General features: G+C 44.7%; 1 protein-coding gene across 7 annotated transcripts in view; it reads left to right on the top strand.

Moving 5' to 3' along the window:
• SYNJ1 (synaptojanin 1) overlaps window positions 1-24,691 on the top strand; it is a 173,870-nt gene that overhangs the window by 63,209 nt on the left and 85,970 nt on the right. For all 7 annotated transcript variants that reach the window (XM_077479975.1, XM_077479978.1, XM_077479979.1 and 4 more), the window contains exons 5-10: window positions 7,586-7,811; window positions 12,492-12,575; window positions 14,615-14,676; window positions 15,217-15,313; window positions 16,408-16,580; window positions 19,818-19,899. In XM_077479975.1, coding sequence (XP_077336101.1) covers window positions 7,586-7,811; window positions 12,492-12,575; window positions 14,615-14,676; window positions 15,217-15,313; window positions 16,408-16,580; window positions 19,818-19,899 — 724 coding nt within the window. The remainder of the gene's footprint in view (window positions 1-7,585; window positions 7,812-12,491; window positions 12,576-14,614; window positions 14,677-15,216; window positions 15,314-16,407; window positions 16,581-19,817; window positions 19,900-24,691) is intronic.

Here is a 24,691-nt window from a genome sequence, read left to right on the forward strand (position 1 = left end):
AAGCATTCTTTGAACGGATTGAAACTAAAATGAATCTGTAGCAGAATAACTGGAAGAAAAAAGTGTGGAGAGGGCTTGGAACAGCCAAAGGGCACAACTTCATCTGTGAAACATGGTGAAGCTTGCTGTGTGATGTCATGGACATGCATGGCTTCCTGTGGCACAGGGTCACTGATGTTTATTGTGACCAGAAGACAGAAGCAGCCGGATGAATTCTGCAGTATTTAGAGATGTACTGTCAGCCAAGATTCAGCCAAATGCAGCAAAGTTGATTGGACGTTGCTTCACAGTAAAGATGGACAATGATCCAAAACACACTGCAAAAGCAACCCAGGAGCTTTTGAAGTAAAAGAAGTGGAATATTCTGCAATGGCCGAGCCAGTCACCTGATCTAAACCCAATTGAGCATGCATTTCACTTGCTAAAGGCAAAACTAAAGGCAGAAAGACCCACAAACAAAGAACAACTGAAGACAGCTGCAGTTCGAGCCTGGCAAATCATCAGAAAGGAGGAAACCCAGTCTTTGGTAATGTCTATGGGTTTCCAGACTTCAGGCAGTCATTGCCAGTAAAGGATTCTCAACAAAATATTAAAGCGGAGGTCCACCCTAAAGTGGACCTTCCGCTCATTGGAATCCTCCCCCCCTCCGGCGCCACAATTGGCACCTTTCAGGGGGGTGCAGGTACCTGTACAGTACAGGTATCTGCACCCACTTCGGCGTAGATTCTGCAGAAGGCACGCCCCTTTCCGCAGAATCTACGCCCCTTTCCGAAAGGCCCCCTGCTGCCTGCTGGGAAACACACGGATCCCAGAGACAGCGGGGACTATCCTTATTGCGCAGCGCGACTCGCGCATGCGCAGTAGGGAACCGGGAAATGAAGCCGAAAGGCTCCACTTCCTGATTCCCATACCCAAGATGGCGGCGGCAGCACCCGAGAGACGATCGAGAGATCGGCTTCGGGTGCCGACATCGCGGGCGCGCTGGACAGGTAAGTGTCACTATTTTAAAAGTCAGCAGCTGCAGTATTTGTAGCTGCTGGCTTTTAAAAAAAAAAAAACGTTTTATTTATGATTATATTCATTTGTCCAATTACATTTGAGCCCCTGATAATGGGGGGTGGGGGCTGTGTATAAAAATGGTTGCAGTTCCTAAAATTTGTCCTTGATATTTATGTTCAACCTCTTGAATTAAAGCTTAAATCTGCACTTCAAATTCATTTTGGATTGTTTCGTTTTAAATTTTATTCTGGTGGTATACAGAGCCAAAAGTATGAAAATTGTGCCTGTGTCCAAATATATATGGACCTAACTGTATTTGGCAAGAAACAAACAAATGTGGGAGCGACCATTGCATGCGTAATTTGGAAGGTGCATATTCCATTCATATTCTTCACTTACTATTTGGCAAGTCACTGACCTGGACAAGCATATGTACAGTATATCAGGTGTCAGGACATGTGGTGGGCACATGTGTGTTCCAGATCAGTGATTAAGGTTGCATCTTCAAGTTTACACATTGCTAACCTGGAATAAGAATTCAGCAATTATAATTAGTGGTGTTAATGCCCCAGATCTGCATGCTTGTCCAGAGGAGCTGGGCCAGCAGAGACAGTTTTCCACTCCCAGAAGAGGTGAGGGATATGACATGCAAGAAGGGGGGGGGGGGGGTGCTAGGTCATTGATTCTCCTGGAGTAGTTAAGAATTTTAACAAGTTCAAAGCACATTACAAGTGAATAAAAAACGTTAATGGAAAGGAAAAACACTGCAAGTAAGTATTTATTGGGTGTGTCTGACATTTTTACCACATTTACCATGTTTTGACTCTGTTTGGACCTCTTCCTGTAGATGAGCCTTTTTTTTTGTTTGGATAGTGGAGAGGGATTAGAACACCTGTCAGGTTTTTATTGCTGGCTGTGTCTCCGTTGGGGAGATTCACCCTCTCTATTTGTCCTGTTTACCATTATCATTGCATGTAAATAAATAAATAAAAAATCCCAAGATTTGGGTTGTCCCTAAAAAAAGCAGAAGAGGTGAAATCTTCCAGTGGGGCACTAGTTCTGGTAACGTGGGGGTATTCCCTTTTAATTTGCAGGGATTTCCTCTCACTTCCTGTTTTGGCTATGAGACAGGAAGTGAAGGTAAATCTCCCCAATGGGGGGAAAAAATTAGAGTTACGCTTACCGGTAACGTCTTTTCCAGTAGTCTTTCAGGACAGCCACTATGAGAGATAGACTCCTCCTCTTCCTCTGGAAACACTGCGCCAGCCCATAAATTCTTACTTCCCCTGCCGGACCTCAGTTTATATCGAGAATACCTCCGGCCAGCTGGGGAGACACAAGAACACATTAATAACATATTTATCAAATACCATTATCTTGCTGCGCTCTGGTCTTTTGTAAGACACCCCCCAATTTTCGGGTGGGAACTAGGGCTGTCCTGAAAGACTACTGGAAAAGACGTTACCGGTAAGCGTAACTCTAATTTTCCCTAATCGTCTTTCAGGACAGCCACTATGAGAGGATAAGCGAGCACTTAACAGTTAGGTTTTGCAAGCTGTAGTCCCACCCTTTCGCCCAAAGGTCTGCTCACCTGCCGACACCAGATCCACTCTGTAGTGCTTTACAAAAGTGGAATAGCTGGACCATGTTGCTGCTCTGCAAATCTGCTCTGGCGTTGCTCCCGCTCTTTCTGCCTGGGAGGCTGCCATAGCTCTAGTGGAGTGTACTTTAATACCCACTGGGATTTCTTTCCCTGAACTAAATAAGCCTGCTCGATGGCTACTCTGAGCCACCTAGCAATAGTGTGCCGGGACGCCTTACAACCTTTCCTGGCCCCGGAAAACAAAACAAATAAGGAATCTGACCTTCTGAATGCCTTGGTCAGTTCCAGATAGTGTAGGATACATCTCCTAACATCCAAATAATGGAATTTTAGTTCCTTCTCACCGGAGGGATTGGGACAAAAAGAGGGCAAAACAATTTCCTGGCTTCTATGAAAGCTGGATGCCACTTTCGGCAAAAAGGCTAGATCGGTCTTCAAAACTATCCGATCCGGAAAAATAACGCAAAAGGGAGCCCTGACTGATAAGGCCTCCATCTCACTGACCCTCCTAGCAGTTGTCACTGCTACCAGAAACACTGTCTTCAGAGTAAGCTCTCTCAGAAGACACTCCTTTAAAGGCTCAAAGGGGGGTCCAGTTAAGCTCTGCAAAACTAAAGATCAATCCCATCTGGGAAAGGACAGGCCCTGGACCGGTCTCTGTCTGGACAGGGCCCTAAAGGACCTGACTACCCATGGGTTGGCAGCCAAATGATCCTCTAAATAAACACTGAGGGCTGATACTTGACCCCTAAGGGTACTAATGGATAAGCCCTTATCTGCCCCACATTGTAAAAATTCCAACACTGCGGAGGAGCTCCGTACTGGGAAAGAGTTCTCTGCGCACCACTTGTTGAAACGTAAGCAGACCTTTTCATAGATCTGGCGAGTTTCCTTTTTTCTACTGTCCAGGAGGGTAGAAACTAGTTTCTGTGAAAATCCCTTAGATTTTAATAAACCCTCCTCAGTAGCCAGGCCGCTAACTTCCACTGGCGTACCTGTGGGCAGAGGACTGGCCCCTGAGAGAGAAGATCGTCCATGAGGGGGCAAGAGTAAGGGAGGTTCTACCGCCAACTGCTTTAGCATTGAGAACCATGCTCTCTTGGGCCAATGTGGAGCCACCAGAATCAGAGATGTGCTTTCCATCTGAAACTTTCTCAGAACTGCTGGCAACAACGCTGGAGGTGGGAAGGCATAGCAAGTTCTGAAGTGCCAATTCTGGCTCAAAACGTCCACCCCTAAGGCTCCTTCTCCCCTTTTTAGGGAGAAAAAACAGGGGGTTTTTGCATTGTTTCTGGACGCGAACAGGTCCACCTCCGGAGACCCCCATCTCCTTATTATGAGATTGAAGACCTCCTGGTTGAGAACCCAATCGTCCTCCCTCCGCCTTTTTCGGCTGAGAAAAGTCTGCTACCACGTTTTTCTCTCCCCTCAGAAAAACTGCTGAGAGCGAAAGGGGGTAGGTTTCGGCCCAGGACAGGATCTCTGTCGCTAAAGACAACAGGGTTCCGCTTCTCGTGCCACCCTGTTTGTTCAAATAGGCCACTACGGAAGAGTTGTCCGACCGCACCTGAATGTGGTGACCCCGGAGCTCTTTTTTGAAGAATTTGAGGGCTAGTCCCACTGCCCTTAATTCTTTCTAGTTGGACGATCGAGTCAACTCGCCGTCCTCCCAGGTGCCCTGGGCTAGAAGGGAACCCAAATGTGCCCCCCAACCTTTTCCACTTGCGTCTGTGGTTACTATCCGAGAAATCGGGATGAGCCACAGACGACCTTGCGACAGATTTGTCACTTTCCTCCACCACCGGGGGGATCTCCTTACCTGGTGTGGAATATGAACTAAGGTGTCTAGGGCCTCCTGACTGTGGTCCCACACCCCTAGGATGAAGGACTGTAGGGGACGAAAGTGTAGCCCTGCCCACTGCACTGCTGGAAGGGTGGATGTAAGGAGATCCCGTACTGACATCAGAACCCTTATGGAAACCAGCTGGTTGCTCTGAAGAGAGGCCACCGCACTGTCCAGTTTTTGTACCTTTTCTCTTGGTAGAAAAAACTCTCAACAGTGTTGAGTCCAACAGGAAACCTAGGTAGGAGATCTGTTGTGAGGGGATCAGGCTGGACTTTTCCAAGTTCAGAAGCCACCCCAGGTCTGTAAGGACCCCTTTGGTTAGATCGAGATCCCTGACCAACTGTGTTGGGGATGCTGCAAATAAAAGCAGGTAAGCAATTATACATATCCCCTGGAGCCGAAGAAAGGCCATGGCTTCTGCCAGGACTTTGGTAAATATGCGGGGTGCAGAGGATAGCCCGAATGGCAGGGCCTGAAACTGAAAGTGTATTGTTTCTCCGCCCAGATCTATGGCAAGGCGTAGAAACCTCTGCGAGGCTTCCGCTATAGGGATGTGTAAATACGCGTCCCTTAGGTCCAGGGATACCATGAAACAGTTGTGGGGCAGAAGCGCCTTTACTGAAAAGATCGATTCCATGCGGAATCTTTTGTATGTCACTGAAGCGTTCAGGGGCTTTAAGTTCAGAAACAACCTGAACTTCCAAGGGTTTTTTCCCTATGAAGATGTGAGAAAAAAACCCCCTTCCCTCTGCTTTTGGGACCCTGAGAATAACGTCCTGATTCTCCAATTCCCTCAGAGCTTCTAGCAAGGCCTCGGCCTTTACCATGCACCTGGGTAGATGCGTGACAAGGAGCCTTTGAGGGGGTGGTCTTAGGAATTCCAAGAGGTACCCCCTTCTTACTACCCCTAAAATAAATTGATTGGGGGATATTGTCTCCCACTGTGGAAGAAAAGCCCCCAGTCTTCCCCCTGTAGCTGGAAAGTCACTGGGTTTTACGGGGCTGGATAGGAGGGCGAAAAATCGCCCCTCCTCTGCCCCTGCCTTTTTGGGGCCAGGTTCTCTTTTTTCCCCTCTGGTTTAGAGGTTTCCCTACGCCCCTGCGGAGGAAACCTCTTTTTTGTTGGTACGGAGGTTTTCCGTTTGAGAGGAAAGGACTTTTTCCTGTCCGCTGTCCGGTCTAGAACCGTCTCTAGCCCTGGGCCAAACAGGAGGTCCCCCGTCAGGGGTATCCCACATAGCTTTATCTTGGAGGCATTATCCCCTGGCCATGTTTTTAACCAGAGGGCCCTTCTGGCCGAATTGGCTAGAGCCGCCGTTCTGCCCGACATGCGGACGGACTCAGCAGAGGCATCAGCTATGTAAGTGATCCCTCGCAGCATAGTAGGGAAGGATGACAGAATGGTTTCAATATGTTGTTGGATCTGTGAGAGCCAGTGCTCTAAATTGCGAGCCACAACTGTAACTGCCATTTCAGGCTTTAAATTGCTGATAGCCGAGTCCCACGTCTTTTTAAGCAGAGAGTCAATCCTTCTGTCCATGACATTTGCCAAGGCCCCCATGTCTTCAAACGCCAAATCTGTGTGTCTGGAGACCTGGGAGAACGCGGCATCCAATTTGGGACTTTTATTCCAAAGGCATGCCGGGTCCTCTGAAAATGGGAACCTTCTTTTGAGGGATCTAGATAAAAAGGGTTTTCCCGATCCTGCCACTCCTTTTTAAACTGTTTCCATTAAAACTTTGTGTACTGGAAACACCCTTCTTTTTGGCTCCCCTAAACCTGAATACATTTGGTCATGCAGGGTTAGGGGCTTTTATCCGTCTGGATACTGAGGGTTGCATAAATTGCCTTTAAGAGGTCCCTACCTCATAAGGGATAACTTATATCTGGAGGCTTTCCTGGACCCGTCCTGGTCCTCTCCCTCAGAGCCCTCCTGGGAATCGGAGGAGGAACTATCTGGAAGTTCCCTACCTGTCCCTGAAGGGCCTGCAACCTCTGTCCCCCCTGTACTAGCAGGTTGGACTGGAGCAGAACTCTGTGCTAGAGGTGGGGTTGTATCCTGGGGAGATGGACCCGTGGGAACAACACTTTGGTCCAAGATTCCCCTAAAATGTCCCTACAGGAGGCACACTTCTTTTTAGAGCTATGCGTAGACCTAGTTTTTTCCGTAGCTTTCAAAAAAAAAAGGAAAAAAGAAAAAAACAGAAAAAGACAAAGTCAATCAAAAGCTCGGGATACAACCCCGGGAGTGCACTAGACCCTTTTTTTTAAAACGAAGGGATCTGAGCCTCCCTTCCCCCCTGGCCACCCAGGGGGTCTGCCCCCCCACCCATGATAGAACCATACATTGGGGTGGGGGGATCCTAGATAGAGAGAACCCCTCCCCAGGGCGCTCTTACCTTAGGAATGCTGGAGATAGAGTCTGTCGTTTGAGCCTCAGCCTCCGACATGACTGCAGGTGGCTGCTTACTACAGAGTTCCACGTTGCCTGTGCACGTTCTGAACCCATCTCCAGCTTGTGCCCGGACCTCCTATCAGCTCCACGACCCGGAACCGGAAGTCGATCGTATTTCGAGGTCAAGCCTTCGTTTCCGCCGGATACGACGTCGCCCGTCGTTCGGCCCGCTCGGTTCAGAGAAAAAAAGGGGCGGACTGTACCCATGTACAGGGAAATCTTCCGAACGGCTTGCCAGCTGCGTCCCTGTAGACGCGATAGGAGTCCCCCACGACCTGAAGCCGCGCTCGACTCGGAAGGGGTGGCAGTACCTGGTGAGGTAAGTAAACCGTTCGACCCGTCCGACACGCGGACGTTGGTTTCGAGCGGTTTGAACCCAGCTTTCTCCAAACGAAGCCCCTGCTTCTTTCAACCGGGTTCTTTTAACGAAAAAACGGCCACAGCCTCCCCAGCTGATCGGCCTGGTTCCTTGCACAGTGTCTCCCCGCCGGAGGAAACACTAATAACTGAGGTCCGGCAGGGGAAGTAAGAATTTATGGGCTGGCGCAGTGTTTCCAGAGGAAGAGGAGGAGTCTATCTCTCATAGTGGCTGTCCTGAAAGACGATTAGGGAAAAACATTTGCCTATATACCCATTTTCAAATCATTTTATGTTTTTAAGTTGTAATCTGTCTGTCCCCTAGGAATCAGTCTCTGCACTTGCACCTGAAGCATTATGGAGTGAACTGTGACGACTGGCTCCTGCGTCTTATGTGTGGCGGAGTGGAGATCAGGACTATTTATGCAGCACATAAGCAGGCCAAGGCTTGTATTATTTCCCGCCTGAGCTGTGAGCGTGCAGGGACGAGGTTCAACGTGCGGGGCACCAATGATAATGGGCAGGTGGCCAACTTTGTCGAAACAGAACAGGTGAGACGCCGGGGCTTTCTGTTTTATTTATTTTATTTATTTGTGTGTGTTTTTTTTTTCTTACAGAATTACAGGAAGCATGGAACCTGCTATTAATGACCTCTTTCCCCCAAGAATGCTAGGTTTCTGGCTTTCATGCTGAGTCAGCGATTTCTGTACCTGCAGATTAAAAGTTCTGACTTCTTTCATGCTCTCTTGGTCTGCATGCTTGTTCCTGTTTAGTGACTTTGGAAATACCAAAAGCATTTACAGACACGTTTCCCCTGAAGGAACCCACATTCTACTTGCTACACCAAAACACTCCCCAGGAACATATACAAGAGATCTAGACCACCTTGTTTAATGAATGCTGCCAGATGTTGCAATTCATACATCCAAGGCAATCCCAACCTTTTTTTTTTAAAATAGCAAACATGTCATACTTGTGTGCTCTGGTTTTGCATAAAGCAGTCCCTATCCCCCTCTTCTGGGGTCCCCTGCCTACGCACCTGGCTCCTCCCCTCAAGCTGCTTGCTCTGTAGGCACTCGTGCTGGCTCGCTCTCGAGCTGACTTTGTGCGTGTCCCCCCCCCCCCCCCCCACTGGCTGTCATTGGCTTCATCTGCGGTCTCTGAGCCAGTGAGCAGGTAGAGAGCTGAGAGACGCTGCTCTCCTGCACATCGCTGGTTCGAAGTCGAGCTCAGGTAAGGATTTACAGGGTTGCTGAGCATTGAAGGGTTTTTTTTTTCCCTTAATGGCGAGAAAAATTAAGGAAAAAAACCTTTTAGCCTTCACAACCACTTTATATCAAACAAATGGAGGACCTTGTCTCTAGCAAAGGCACACCTGACAGATTCTGGACACCCAGGTTCTACTGGCTCAAATGCACTACTTCACCTGAATATGAAGCTCTACTGTGCCCTGTTTCCCCACTTAAAGTGATTTGTAAAGTCTGTTTTTTATTTTTCTATTAAAATAACAAACATATTCTACTTTCTTTCTCTGTGCAGTTGGTTTTGCCCAGAGCAGCCCAGATCCTTCTCTTCTCGGGTCCCTGGTTGGAGCTCCTGGCCCCTTCCTCCTGGCGAGTCCCCCCACAGCAAGCAGCTTGCTACGGGGGCACCCGAGGTGAGCTCTGTGTATCCATTCAGACACGGAGCTGCTGTTCGGCCCCGCCCCTCTCTCTCTCTCCTGATTGGCTAACTGAGTTTGACAGCAACGGGAGCCAATGGTGCCGCTGCCATCTCTCAGCCAATCGGGAAGTAGATCCCTGGACAGCCAAGACACTCATAGACATCGCTAGAGAGGGAGCTCAGGTAAGTATTGAGGGGGGCTGCTGCATACAGAAGGCTTTTTTAATGCATAGAATGCATTAAGATAAAAAAAACTTCTGACTTTACAACCTCTTTAAGATTACTCACAGGGGATATAGGATATTGTCTAGGGCAGTGCTGGAGAACCTTGGCACCCCAGATGTTTTGAAACTACATTTCCCATGATGCTCACCTACACTGCAGCGTGCATGAGCATCATGGGAAATGTAGTTCCAAAACATCTGGGGTGCTAAAGTTCACCATCACTGGTCTAGGGCAGACTTCCTTTTCTGGATGTCCCCTTCTGCATTTATTACTGTAATGCAATCAGGCTGCATCTACAGTAATAAATTCCGATTGGGTCTCTCTTTTTTTTTTTTTTTTTTTTTTTTTTTTTTTTTACACAAACTTTGTGCTGCAGAAGGGGTTAAAATAGTCTGACAGGTCACACTGCTGCTCTGCCCAGTTCTCTTCCAGCAGTCCAACACTTCCTCCCTGCACACTGCTCCAATCAACAGCCCTGCTCCGGGAAGGACTCTGCAGAGCGCTGCAGCACAAAGTACAAGAAAAAAAAAAAAGTTTAATGTCTAAGATAGGCTCAATTAACTTTATAAAACCCTCTGAGCCTTCTCCATTCATTTATAATAATTCTCTCCTAGCCATCCAAAGTTCAGTAGGAGAGACATGCATATCTTGCTAGTTATTGATCTCCTGAACACAGTCCAGCAATTAATTAAAGAGAATCACTTTTTTTCCTATATTATAATTGTTTCTTATTTCTAGGCAGAGGATAAGACATGGTAGCTGCTAGGGATGTTTTCAAGACTTCAGATAATAATACAGATGGATAACTGGGGTATAATTTAAGTGAAGCTAAAGTCCACTGGGTGAGGCGGGTGGGTTTCTTGCTTCGTCCCCTGCTGAGACCATCTTCTCTGCCCCTTCTTCTGGGTCCACCGTAGCGCCTCTACAGCCACTGGGTCACCGATGATGATGGAACTCTAGCGCATGCGCACAGTGCTTACATTGCCTCTGGCACCAGGTTCCATTCTCTGTATCTAACAGATGCCAGGAATGAGATGTGGGTTTACACTCAACAGCGATTTTGCCACACAGTGTACACACAGAATACAAAATTGCTAGGAGAAAGAGGAAGAATGTTTTTGGCAGAAGACTTTGCATATCTCTTCCGCCGAAAATCCACCTCCTAGCTAATTTTTTATTTTAGCAGTTTAGTTCCACTTTCATGTTATATTTTTGTTTACTTAACACATTATATAGTTTAGCACCCTCCTAGGTAGGTGCTAGATTTAACATTTTTTTTTTTTTAGTTCTGGCCAGTGGACCTGCGGTTTGATGTTAGCCAAATTCAGTTTGGGCTCACTGTAATCTGTGCAGCTGTGTTGATTATTCTGGTCTGTTCATTGTTTCACCCGCTGAAATTTGATTGCTCTCTCTGCTTTCTGGAGAACTGTGGGTTGTTCTAGGATATTGGTGTGGAGCAAGTGAAATGGGCAGCCTAAATATATATTTATACAGCCCTGGCCAATCCCTGTGAGGGTGGCCCAGATAGCTGTTGGGAGTCTGCATAAATACTTGGAGACACAGATCTTCCAGGGTTTTTTTCTTATGAGATCAAAGCCTAAGGTGGGGTTGCTTGCGCACTTGGGCCATTCTGCCATGTGCATGCAGGGTGTCGAGGCCTCAGGTGGGCAATCTGAGGGCCCCCTTTGCTCGAAGCTGTAGAAAGCGGACTGAGAAATTGTCATCGAAGGATCCAGTCTGGTTTCACAGGAGTGCGTGTCACAAGGATATTGGAATGGGGTGATCTCACTTCCTACTTTTAAAAGATAATATCCGTGTTTACAAAAGCATCTGATACACACAAAGTGGATTTATATCCGTTATGGTCCAAAGTGGACTTTCGCATGTTAAATGCACTAGGGATCATTACGCTTCCACTCTGCAATCTAAAACGCCCATTTTTCTATTTTTTTTAAAAAGAAATTATTTTGGTGCCCCACCCCTTTAGCCACTATTCTTTCCTTAGCTAGAATGATGTCTCCAGCACTCTGAAGTCCTCTGGAATATGTGCATCGCACATCCCAGGATACTTCAAGTTCCATTTATGTGACTGGAGGAGGGTGGGCCCAGTGGTGTGTAATCGGGGGGACTGGGTTGGCTGAATCAGGAAGAGGCAGCCCCTCATCTGATGGCATCAGTAAGATAATAGTGCTGGCACCCGGTGAGATTAGCAAGATGGACGCATGGTGCATTAAAGCAGTGGCTGGGTGAGTATGTGAATTGTGCATAACACTGGTGAAAATATAAGGGGGTGGGGGAGCAAGAACATTATAAGGGGGGTGAATGTAATTTAAATTAAAGTTGTTGTGCCTGCTTTACCAATTGTTCTTTACATCTTTAGAAAAGACATGTACATTGTTTTTCTCTTGCATTTGCTGATGGTCTCTGTCATGTATTTTTATTAGAAATAGATGGGAAAATAGAATGTGTAAATTCACTATATATATATATATATATATATATATATATATATATATATATATATATATATATATATATATATATATATATATATATATATATATATATATATATATATATATATATATATATATATATATAAAACCATATTGTATTTCTCCTATCCTGATGTAGGGACAGCTTCTGCCTAAAGGCTCTTGCACACAGTCCGAAAATTGTATGGAAAAATTTGTACGACGAGCTGTCTGCCGATTTTTTTTCTTTTTTTTTTGATATATATTTTTTTTTTTCAGATCGTTAGTGCGGTGCTTTCGACAGCTGTTTTTATTTTATTTATTTTTTTCCGTCTTTTTTGTCAAAAAAGCTGGATTCAGACTATAAAATTTATGTCGACTGTGAGCTCAACGTCCGATTTGGGTTTTTTTTTTTTTTTTTTTTTTTACGAAAAAGAGATTTACTAAAACTGGAGCACACAGAATCTGGTGCAGCTGTGTATAGTAACCAATCCGCTTCTAACTTCAGCTTGTTCAGTTGAGCTTTGACAATAAAACTTGAAAGCTGGTTGGTTTCTATGCAGAGTTCTGTGCACCAGATTTTGCAGTCTCCAATTTTAGTAAATTTCCCCCTTTGTCTAACTCTCACTCTTCGCACATATTGAGTCAAGTTGTTTTGTGTGTTCTACCAATAATCCCCACACTGTAACAGCAGATGCACCTGTTACTTTCTCTATATTGTACATTTGTATAAGTGACGTGTTCTGTTGAATAGTTTGTATTTCCATTGTTTACCATCATGTATTTCATCGGCCTTCTGTGAAAAATCTTTCAGCATAAACTAATTTTCTAATGTACTTTCCAACATGGTAAATGTCTGTTTTCCTGCAGGTGATTTACCTGGATGACTGCGTGTCCTCGTTTATACAAATCAGAGGCTCCATTCCTCTCTTCTGGGAGCAGCCAGGCTTGCAGGTAACTTATAAGTCACAAGGCCAGTGTAAGCTTTGCATTACTCGTGTTTTATGAACCTATAGGAGTTCCAAATTCATTTTGTATGAAAAGATGTAGACCACAAAAATATAGTATTTGTGATCCTCCTTAGTACTCTGTTCACACCATCTTTACCAACTTTGAGGTGACCAACAACATGGCCCATCATCCACACCACTTTACACTGGCATGCTTTAATAACTATATATTCTGCCAGTTGATGTAGCACACCAGCTTATAATTTGGTATCTAATTCACTTTTAAAGCAGTGGATGTCAACTTAAAGCAGAGTTCAGCCGGAAAAAAAAGAAAAGTCAGCAGCTACAAATACTGCAGCTGCTGACTTTTAAAATAAGGACACTTACCTGTCCAGGGCGCCCGCAATGTCCTCACCCGAAGCCAACCCATCCTTCGGCTCCGAGTGGAGGAGCCGGCATCTTCAGTAATGGAATCGGGAAGTGAAGCCTTGCAGCTTCACAGCCTGGTTCCCTACTGTGCATGCGCGAGTCGCACTGCGTATTCTGAATGGTCCCTGCTGTTTTTTGGGACCTATGTGTCTCCCAGAAGACGGGGAGGAGGGGCCAGACATGGCGTAGTTCGCCACAAATTCTGCGCCGGAAGTGGGAGCAAATACCTGGATTAGACTGGTATCTTCTCCCCCCCTGAAAGCTGCCAAATGTGACACCGGAGGGGGGAGGAACTGGATCAGGAGAAGTTCCGTTTCTAGGGGAAGCATGCTTTAAGAGGAAAAGAGGGCATCAACTGCAGCCCCTGACATCACCAAAGGGCATAATAATTTAGTATATGTAATGGTAGCAAGTACTGTCAGGCTAGACCTACTAGAGCAGGGTTTCTCAACCAGGGTTCTGTGGAACTCTAGGATTGCTAAGAATTACTTGAGCAATTTATGCCTCTTTTATATAAGTTCCCATTGATCTTTTTAGCTATCTGTAATGGGGTTATTCTTCCCAATGACCAGAAGGGTAAGGGAAATACTTCCCACTGACCATCACACTAATGTATCATGAATTGTAGGTATAGTCCTTTTTAGCAGGGGTTCCTTGAGACTGGAAAGCTATTTTAAGGGTTCCTCTGAGCTTTAAAGCAAACCTTTCCATAGAGCAGTGTTTCTCAAATCCAGTCCTCAGGCCCCCCCAACAGGTCATGTTTTCAGGTTTTCCATTATTTTTCACAGGTGATTTGATCAGTTTCACTGCCTTAGCAATTACCACAGCCGTTTCATCTGAGGGAAATCCTGAAAACATGACCTGTTGGGGGGGCCTGAGGACTGGATTTGAGAAACACTGCCATAGAGCAATATAGGGGGTGTCATGAGATCTTTCTACCTGGGCTCTTGTGGTCAGTCTCTGGTTTAGATCATTTTGAGTTATGTAGATAAAGGTTTTACATTATCTCGAACTTTCCCAAATCTGCATACTTGTTCCAGGACCATGACTAAGAAAGTATTGAAGCCAGGTAGTCTGCATAATAGCCTGGCAGTTAGCACTGGAGGCAATAAATGACATGACTGCCCCATTATTTATAGATTAATAGCGATGGATAGTTATTATTTTTTTTTATTAAATGAAATACAGCAAAGTTTTACGTAATGTGATCCAAAAATGAATAGTTAATACATGGCCAGGTAATATTCGACCATGTAAATCTTGTAACTTTAATCGGGGGGGCCCATACTTCGGAAAGATTTACACTCCCCGATCTTTCTGAGTGACAAAGCAAGACTCTACAAATGACTAGGAGCCACATACTAATAACACTTCCACTGACTCAGGCTTCAGTTATTCAAAGTTTCAGGACTTACTGAGTTAATTGCTTTACCTTTCCACAGGCTGGATAGTCAGTAACTTAGAGATCCAAGTAAAACATGCTTGGGTCGGTTTTGGGGGGATAGTAATACAATGAATAAAATAATAAAAACCACACTGTAAAAAGTTCGTGAACTTTGTTGTCAGACTTAAAGTATCTTTGGTCATGTGTGTTTTTGTCTATCTTTGGAAAAGGTTGGATCTCATCGTGTGAGGATGTCAAGAGGATTTGAAGCCAATGCACCGGCTTTTGACAGGTATTGCACGCTGAGAACAGTTCTGATGCTGGTGGTGGGGGGTGCATTGGGCGGAGAGTGGAAAAAAGCGAGCCCAGAGTTTGGCTTTAAAATAAAATGATACTTTTTTTAATACAAAATACAGTTAACCCTTTCCAAAAGGATGGAGGCCTTCTGGGTAATAATTTGTTTTAAATGACATGCCTGTAAGTGAATGCTCCACCAACTGGAGGTTTGATGAAAACCTTTTACAAAAAAAATATCTTTACTGCGACTACCAGGCAACTAACATTTTCAGGGAATAGGTCAGCAGTGGTGCATATGCATTTCATTCATTACAGATTCCTGTTAAAAATAGTCACATGGCCTTTTCAGCAAACACTGTGCTATTGCTTTCAACAAAGAACATTTCATATTTTGGTCCTGATGTTACCCAGAAGTCCTTTCTCCTTTTTTGAAGAAGGTTTAATAGGATAATTCACCACATATCGTATCTGAAATCTGCTCGGGAGTTGTCGATTGCTGACACTGATACTAAGACCCCAACTATTCCTTTGGCAGGCATTTCCAAACTCTGAAGAGACTTTATGGCAGGCAAGTTGTGGTCAATCTTCTTGGGTCAAAAGAAGGAGAGACTATGCTTAGCAAAGCTTTTCAGGTAAGAGGTTACCATTTGCTTGATTTTCCCATATTTATTTGGTACCAACTTGTAGTACACAGTGCTCTCTGCAGTATATATACCCCCCACTGACTGATCTATGCTATAGAGGAACTTACAATCTAATATCTTTTACCACTTATTTACTGTGCCAATATGTTTTTTTTTTTTTTTAATTCTGAGAAAACCTACACAAACTATATACTAGTAGCATCCCTTATAACATCAGAACCTAGGACCTCAGCCCTGCAAAGCAAGAGTGCTTACCACCTGGGACTGTACAACCTTAGATTAGTATCTTTGTGTCCTTATGGTTTTCAGGCCTAAACTCCCCGGAAAATTTGGTAATGGTGGTACTTCTTGGAGAAAAGATAGTGCTCCTTTGAGTTTATAGGAACCAGCTTAAGTGGTTAAACCATTTAGTATTGTGGCTTCCGTTTAGATTTTTCAGACATGTTCTGCTGGAAAGATGCTCTGAGCTATCCAATAACATCCTGGGGGACATATATCTCTCAATTTGACCCAAGTCTAGTCATTCTTTTATATGCGTATAGTGAGAATAGTTACACAAAATCCTTAGGCTCGTCAAAGACTTGTGGAGGTAGGTGTACAGTTGTGCCATAGGCACTCGGTTCTGTGGCAGGAAGGTTCAGCATTGCCTTAAATTGAGTTGGACCTCTTCTGATGGTGCCCAATAGGAAAACACATCATCTCTTGTCTGTGTAACTGAGCTTCCTAAGCTGCTTTTTGCCCCCACAAACAACTGCAAGCAAATTCAGCATCTGGCTGCAAGAAATTTTCACGTAATTTAAAGCCATTCTGTTGCAAATATGTGTAGAATTTATACTTTAGATCATGAATTCAATGAATTTTTTAATTTCAATGTGCTGATATGCTAAAGAATGACAATTTGTGTTTTGTCTGCATAGCGGCAACTTGGTGACATTTTCTGCTATTTTTACAAAATCGTTTGCTCTTGATGCTTCTGCAGTTGATGTGGAATGTAGTGTGCAGCCTTTCATCACTTGTGTCTGTCGAAAAAGGTTGATACAAACTAAAAGTAAAAAAAAAATGTCTTACTCTCGCATATACAGAGTCACTTAAAGGCGTCGGAACATGCGTCAGATGTCCTGATGGTGAACTTTGACTATCATCAGATGGTGCGTGGAGGAAAAGCTGAAAAGCTCAACACTGTCCTCAAACCTAAAGTTTCTGCATTCTTGGAAGATTGCGGCTTCTTCTCTCTGGACAAAGATGGAGTGCAGAGGTCTGGGAGATTTCTTCTAGAACGAGATCTCATTATGACTATTTGCCTTTTCTAATAAAATATTGCATTCGTTTCACGGTTTGGGGGTTATACTTTAATCTCAAACCTATCTGGGGCTTACATACACTTTTAATATAATAGCAAAAATAAAATTTAGTATTGCGATTTTTGTGTCAGAGGGGAACAAAAAAAATGGAACTAAGGATGTTATAAATGGGCAATGTTTGTTGGCGCACATTTAGATGAATGCACCAGAAAATGAATGAATGACTGCCGATCTTCAGCCTCAACCCCCCCCCCCAACATTTTAAGTACTCACCCGCCCACCAGATCCAGCGTTGTCCTGCTGAGATCTGCTTTTCTTGTGCCCCCTGCTTGGTCTCACACCACCATCTTCAGTGATGTCTTCGGTAAACGGCCAGCTCTTCCTGGTTCAAACAGCAGTTTTGAGCATTACCCAAGTGGTGTTTATTAATGTGAAATAAAAGAAGATATACTCTGTCAAATCAGTCCTAAAAGCATATCGGGGTCTACAATGGACACACAGCAATCAGGACACCGAGACTGCTCCCAGCAAGCCATAGGACCTTCCAGATGTCTGACCCGTTCCGAGGGGAGCTCCTCAAAAACAAGGATCCTTTTTTGGCTCTGAAGAGGGGATCACCATCAAAGTGTCAGCCATCTGGAAAGTCCTATGGCTTGCTGGGAGCAGTCTCGGTGACCTGATCACTTTGTGTCCATTGTGGACCCTGATATGCTTTTATGATTGATTTGTTTGTGCGTAAATCTCCTTTTATTTCACATTAATAAACACCACTTGAGTAATGCGCAAGGCCGGTGTGCCCTCCTATTTTTCTTAGTGTTTCCATTGGGTTCCCCCTGACCCTTAGAGGGCAGCAAAGCCTGTGCATCCATTGGCGCTATCAAGATCCTAACGCACATCCATCACCATTGCATCATCCTTGAGCCCTGGAGACTATCTTTGTGTTATCTAGCAGTTCTCCAATGACAAGCCGCTAGGCCCAGCCCCCTCCTCCTTTCTCAACCAAGATATATGCCTCCTGGGATATGTAATGTACATATCCCAGTGGACAAGGTGCAGGGGGCAGAGGTTTTTTCAGGTGTGTGTGTATATATGTATGTACCGTATATGTATGTGTGTGTGTGTGTGTGTGTGTGTGTGTGTGTGTGTGTGTATGTGTATGTGTATATATGTATGTGTGTGTGTATATATATATATATATATATGTGTATATATATATGTGTATGTATGTATGTATATATATATATATATATATATATATATATATATATATATATATATATATATATATATATATAAAAAAAATGTTATTATTATATTCCTCCATTTTTCCATTTTGCACAGTGGAGAGGAGGCAACATCTGATTTGAGAATGAAGATTTTTTTTTTTTTTTTATTAAAAACGATACAGATAAAGATGTTGTGAAATGACTTCAGACCTATGTAAGATATTGAAGACAATTTGTCTTTTGAGCATACAAAAGGTCATTGATTAGAAATATGTCTTAATGTAGGTTAAGCTGTCTATTTTGCATGTGCTTTATAATCTTTTTACAGTCTTGTTCAGATTTGCAAGCAACTCATCCAGATTTCATACCTTGCAGAAGAAGAATGTAAATGCCTACTTTTTCAGCTGCTCATGTTGTTAAATGCTGCATTACTACTGTGGAATTGTTCTACAAAACTGGGAAGCCAACATTTCTGTGTATCAATCTTCTGTGTCTACTGGTTCTTTCCACTGACCTCCATGTTATCACAGGACACAGTAGTGACTTTGAGGTCCATGGAAGGAACCAGTGAGCACTGTGGGGGAACATTAAATATTGAACCTACCAAGCCTTTTCCCAGCAACTCCATAGCAACAGAATGGCTTTTTAGTGTGGGCAACTCAAATGGTGAGTATTTACATTCTTTGTTTGCAGAGTTTGAGGTTCGGCTATTTTTACATTCTAGATAGGGTTGCTTTAAAATGTATCTAAACTCAAAAAAAAAAAAAAAAAAATCTATATAGTGCAGCTTACCAGTCCAGTCCTTTTAGATCTGGTGTCTATATTAGTTTTTCTTTCTTTTTTCAGACTTTCTCTACTTTTAATTTCACCTGGTAATCCTGAAAATAACACCATTCCTTGTCCCTTCATGCATATACTAATTTCTGCATTATATCTATGGGGGCATTCATGATTATTACACGTCTGCCTTTGTTTATATGATGAATTGACAGGACTGATAGTTTACACAATTAATAGGTTTATTGTGATCTCCTTTAAGCTCACAAGAAGTGACAAGGCCACTGCATCCCTGGCAAGATCAACAGGTATTTTCTGTGCTTGCTGAAAATATTTTTAGCCTGAAAAGGGAAATCAAATACAACCACCACTGCCAAGTAGCCGGAGGAGATCAAGCTGAAGGGGGAGTCTTCCCCTGCACTTCTTGTTCAGCTACCCTGGTTGTGTTGATTGGAGATGCAAGGACACAGAGTGGCACGAGGGCCAATATTTTGGGCAGCACCAGCTGTTGGATGTGAGACACAGACGACTGTGGACCAGCAGATAAGGTCCAGAGGAAGGAATATGGTAGCTCCCAATTGGTGGACAAGAATAAAGCCAAGACACAAGCCAGAGGTTGTCAGCAGCCAGGCTTCAAAGTATAGAAGGCAAAGACAGTGCCAGGATACAGGCCTAGGACATCAACAGCCAGATAACGAGGTACAGGAGCATAAGGCAGGATACAAAGTCCAAAACGCATATAGACACGAATCCAGAGGCAGGTCAAAAGCAAGCAGTCATACATGAAAAGGCAAACACAGTAGATCAGGTCACAGATAAATTGGTGGATAGATGAAGACCACTTAGTAGTATGTCCATGTCACTTTCCAGCTTAAATAGGCTGGCACCCAGTGTCACGAGCGCACATGCGCCTACAGGCACACTGCTTAGCACCCATGCTTATTCATCTGCGCATGCATGTTAATACATGTCTTGCAATATGTTTATGCTTGGAAACATACGCATGTCCATGCAATGGCCTTCTTGTATTAGCACAACTGAACCTTTCTTACCTGGTAAGCTGCAATATATCGCATTTGTTTTCGGGTTTAGATGCGCTTTCCCTTCCTATTTTTCCTGGCTGTTATGATGGAGATTGACCAGAATAATTCCATGACTACTACTTTTCTGTTTCACGTTTTTATATAGGACACAACATGGCAGCATTAGAACAAATTGCTTGGACTGCCTGGACAGAACCAACAGTGTCCAAGCCTTCTTTGGGTTGGAGGTGAGTATGTCAAGAACCCCTTTTTACAATTTTTTTTTTTTTTTTACTATCGCTTTTAATGTAGCGTTTGTCTATTTATTGACAGGAAATGATCAGTCGTGTAACAAATTGTATGTGAATGGATGATAGACTGAGGAATGGGTTGGCTGTAATGGATTATTCTAGGAGTATTTATTGTTCTTTTGAGATCCAATGTCTTTGCGTTTACTAATGTTCAGCCTGTGCAGGTTTCTATTGGGCTTGTTGCATAGAACGGCCTTACAGCTGTCAAATGCCAATTCATGCTTGGAGTTGCTTGCTAAAACTCTAGGTTAGCATAACAGCCAGGTTACAAGCGTGTCTGTAGTCTGTTGGTGCTCTCGAGCTGAGCTGGCCAATTGTCAGGTGTAATTTTTATGTAAGTGGCTTCAATAGCATCTGCCAGCACTTCTTATCTCAAACATTTTTCCTTTTATACAAATGCTCCTGTTTATGGAACCAATAGCTGACAAACCTTGACTTTACATCCAATAGGCTTTGTGCTTGTACCACTCTCTGAAAAGCGATGCACCACAGATCATTCTTCAAAGAGTGGCAGTGGTGTAAGTGAGCGCCAATTCGGTCTTTTTTTTTTTTTGAACTTTGGACAGTAAAGATTGAGGCTAGGTATTGCGAATTGGATGCAGGTTTCCCCGTGTCCAATTTGCTTTGCAGGAGATCGCAACTGTTTACAGCTCTCCGCAGCAGCTCCAGTGTGAATTGCACAGGAGCCCTGTGAGTGTCTTAGTCCGTATTTCAGGTCTGAATTCGGCCAATAATTCGGGCTCAAATGGGACCTGAAATGGTGAACGAAGATGCACCGGACTCCTGCTGTGAGCCGATGCTTGTTCTAGTGTGAACCCAAGCCTGAATCAAGCGCAAAAAATTATTATTGTGTAAACACTACAACCTCATGTAAAACATCTCCAACCTTTTCATTTAAAAAAAAAAAAAAAAAAAGATGTGTCCACAAAATGTTTTTATTTTCATAGACCCATTTGCATTATCCAACTGACCAGGTTATTGAACAATCGGATTAAAATGGACTTGATGCCCATAGGATGTTACTATTTGTAAAGGTCTTAGAGAATATATATATATATATATATATATATATATATATATATATATATATATATATATTATACGCACGCACTGCCTTAAAGTATTCATACCCCTTGACATTTCCCACATTGTCATGTTAGAACCAAAAACATAAATGCATTTTATGTGATAGACACACAATGGCACATAATTGTGAAATGGAAGGAAAATGTAAAAAGTTTTGAAAACCATTTATCAAATATCTTAAAAGTGTGGTGTGCATTTATATTCAGCCCCCCTGATTCAATACTTTGTAGAACTGCCTTTCACTGCAATTACAGCTGCAAGTCTTTTTGGGGATGTCTCTACCAGCTTTGCATATCTAGAGAGTGACATTTTTCTTCATTCTTCTTTACAAAATAACTTAAGCTCTGTCAGATTGGATGGAGAGCGTCTGTGAATGGCAATTTTCAAGTCTTATCACAGATTCTCAATTGGATTTAGATCTGGACTTTTACTAGGCCTTTCTAACACATGAATATGCTTTGATCTAAACCATTCCATTGTAGCTCTGGCTGTATGTTTAGGATCGTTGTCCTGCTGGAAGGCTTTCTTCTAAGATTGCCCTGTATTTGGCTCCATCTATCTTCCCTGTAACGGCTCCCCTAATATAAAGGGGGTTAACGCCGTTTGCGATGTTCCCTCTCCGAGACACACATCCAATCGGTACCAATATCCACAGTTAAACGACCCTTTCCTATAGGAGCCGATCCCTCTGGCAAAAAGACGAGACGCACTCTGTCTCTGCTGTAGTAGGAATGACTTTTATTAAAAACCAACATTGTATTTTTATACAAAATTCCAGGCACATGCTTTAACATGAACAAGAGCCCAGCTCCACCCACACATCCCAAGACGTCTGCTATGCTTCAAACGATCCCACCCAATACACATCTTTTCACAAAGGGTTAGCAGCCAGTCTGTCTGGCACTTTACACTACACACAAGGATAGACTTAAATGAACAATAGAAATGCAAAACAACTTAATTCCTCACAACAATGACACTTAACCCCCACATACAGTATACAATGTATTATACAGCCTTGAATATGGCTATCACAGACCATATCGGGGGTTTCTTTTATTCACCCTGTGTCCAAAGTGACCCCACTGTCACACATCTCCCCTTTCGGCAGGAGACTAACAGAGGAGGGGACCCCAGACGGGTTGACTCCGCAGTTAGTCCATGGGTCCATTCTTCCAATACTGGATAACCCATCAACATTGCACTAGGAGCCCGGGAGGGCGTCGGTTTGCCGGGACAACCCATCAGCATTGCCATTTTGCTTACCGGGTCGGTAGCTGATGGTGAAGTTGTAAGGTTGTAGGGCTAAGCTCCACCGCAACAACCTGCCATTATCTCCGGAGACCCGGTTAAGCCAGACCAATGGGTTGTGGTCGGTGACCAGTGAAAATTCCTGTCCGTATAAGTAAGGGTTCAGCTTTTTAAGGGCCCAGACCAGGGCCAAACACTCCTTCTCCACTGCCGCATAGCTCACTTCCCGGGGTAATAGTTTTCTACTCAGGTATGCGACAGGGTGTTCTCCTCCATCCTCCCCAACTTGGCTCAGCACCGCCCCCAGTCCAAACATGGAAGCATCCGTGTGGACAAGAAAACGTTTGTTAGGTACTGGGGCAGCCAAGACAGGGGCATTTACAAGTGCTTGCTTGAGGGCTAGAAACGCGGATTCACAAGCTGGAGACCAGAGGACTTGCCTAGGTAAATTCTTTTTCGTCAGGTCAGTCAGGGGTTTGGCGATAGCACTATAATTAGGGACAAAACGTCGGTAGTACCCTGCAGTTCCCAAGAAGGCCAATACCTGGGTCTTAGTACGGGGCGTGGGCCAGTTAGCTACTGCCTCTACCTTGGCTGGCTCGGGTCGCTGGTTCCCACACCCCACTCGGTGTCCCAGGTACTGCACCTCCGCCATCCCTAGATGGCACTTGTCTGGTTTCAAGGTCAGGCCTGCGGCCCGAATTTTGTCCAGAACCACTCCTACGTGAACCAGGTGCTCCTCCCAAGACCCACTGTAGATCGCAATGTCATCCAGATATGCACATGCAAAATCCTGGAAGCCATCGAGGAGCCTATCCACCATACGTTGGAAGGTCGCCGGGGCATTTTTCATTCCAAATGGCATGACCTTAGACTGGTACAGGCCAAATGGGGTAACAAATGCCGACTTGGGGATAGCATCCTCGGCCAGGGGGATCTGCCAATAACCTTTACACAGGTCTATTGTAGTTAAATAACGTCCCCTGGCTATACGATCTAGTAGTTCGTCTACCCTGGGCATCGGGTAGGCATCGGTGGTGGTCTTCTCGTTGAGTCGCCTGTAGTCCATGCAGAACCGGGTAGTTCTGTCTTTCTTAGGCACCAGGACTACAGACGAGGCCCAAGGGCTGTCAGAAGGCTCAATGACTCCTAACTGAATCATCTCCTGTATCTCCTTCCGCATTTCCTCTCGGACTGCTTCAGGGATACGGTAGGGGGACTGGCGGAGGGGTGCTTGTCCAGGGGTCTCTACCTTATGTACAGCCAAGGTCGTATAGCCTGGTCTTTGGGAGAACGTCGCCTGTTTCTCCCACAGAAGCCACTTAGCCTGTTCCTTCTTTGTGGGGCTTAACCGGTCTTCTAGCTGTACAAGGCTAATGAGGTCGGTCTGGGGCTCTCTCTCTAGTAAGTCAGGGAGGGGTAAACCTTCTGAGTCGTCCGCAGCAGGGGCACATACTGCCCCAACATCCTCCTGCCGTTCCTGATACTCCTTCAGCATGTTCACATGAAAGGTTCGCTGGATTCTTTCATCTGCACAGCTGGCAATGACATAGGTAGTATCACATACCTGGGCTACTACTTTATACGGGCCCTGCCAAGATGCCTGCATCTTGTCAGTCTTCACAGGCTTGAGCACTAAGACTTTCTGCCCAACCTGGAAGACCCGCTGTCGGGCCCCCCGGTCGTACCATCTCTTCTGTCTTCCCTGGGCCGCCTGGAGATTCTCTCTTACCATCAGAGACAGTTGCTCCATGTGGTCCCTGAGTTCCAGAACATAGGGTACTATGGGGGTCCCTTCTTGCTCTGTCTCTCCCTCCCAGTGTCCTCTGATGAGATCGAGGGGTCCGCGGACCCTTCTCCCATAGAGTAACTCGAAGGGCGAGAACCCAGTAGATTCCTGGGGTACCTCTCTGTACGCAAATAACAGGTGAGGCAGGAATCTCTCCCAGTCTCTGCAAGAGTCCGAAAAGGTCCTCAGCATTTGCTTGAGGGTCCTGTTAAAGCGTTCGCAGAGACCATTAGTCTGGGGGTGGTAGGGGGAGCTCAGTAAGGGCTTAATATTGCACACCTTCCACAACTGCCGGGTGAGTACCGCGGTAAACTGGGTTCCCTGGTCAGAGAGAATCTCTTTAGGGAACCCCACTCTGGTAAAAATCTTAACCAGGGCATCAGCTACTGTCTCTGCTTCAATGTTGGACATAGCTACTGCCTCTGGGTAACGGGTGGCGTAGTCCACCACGGTGAGAATATACTTCTTTCCGGATGAACTAGGCCGGGCAAGGGGACCCACAATGTCAACGGCTATGCGGTAAAAGGGCTCCCCAATAATAGGCATGGACATGAGTTTAGCCTTAGGGTGGTCCCCCCTCTTCCCTATCCGTTGACATGTGTC

Source organism: Lithobates pipiens, unplaced genomic scaffold (assembly GCF_037356315.1).
Source record: "Lithobates pipiens isolate NorthernLeopardFrog02 unplaced genomic scaffold, aLitPip1_a1.2 Scaffold_16, whole genome shotgun sequence".
NCBI classification, from domain to species: domain Eukaryota; kingdom Metazoa; phylum Chordata; class Amphibia; order Anura; family Ranidae; genus Lithobates; species Lithobates pipiens.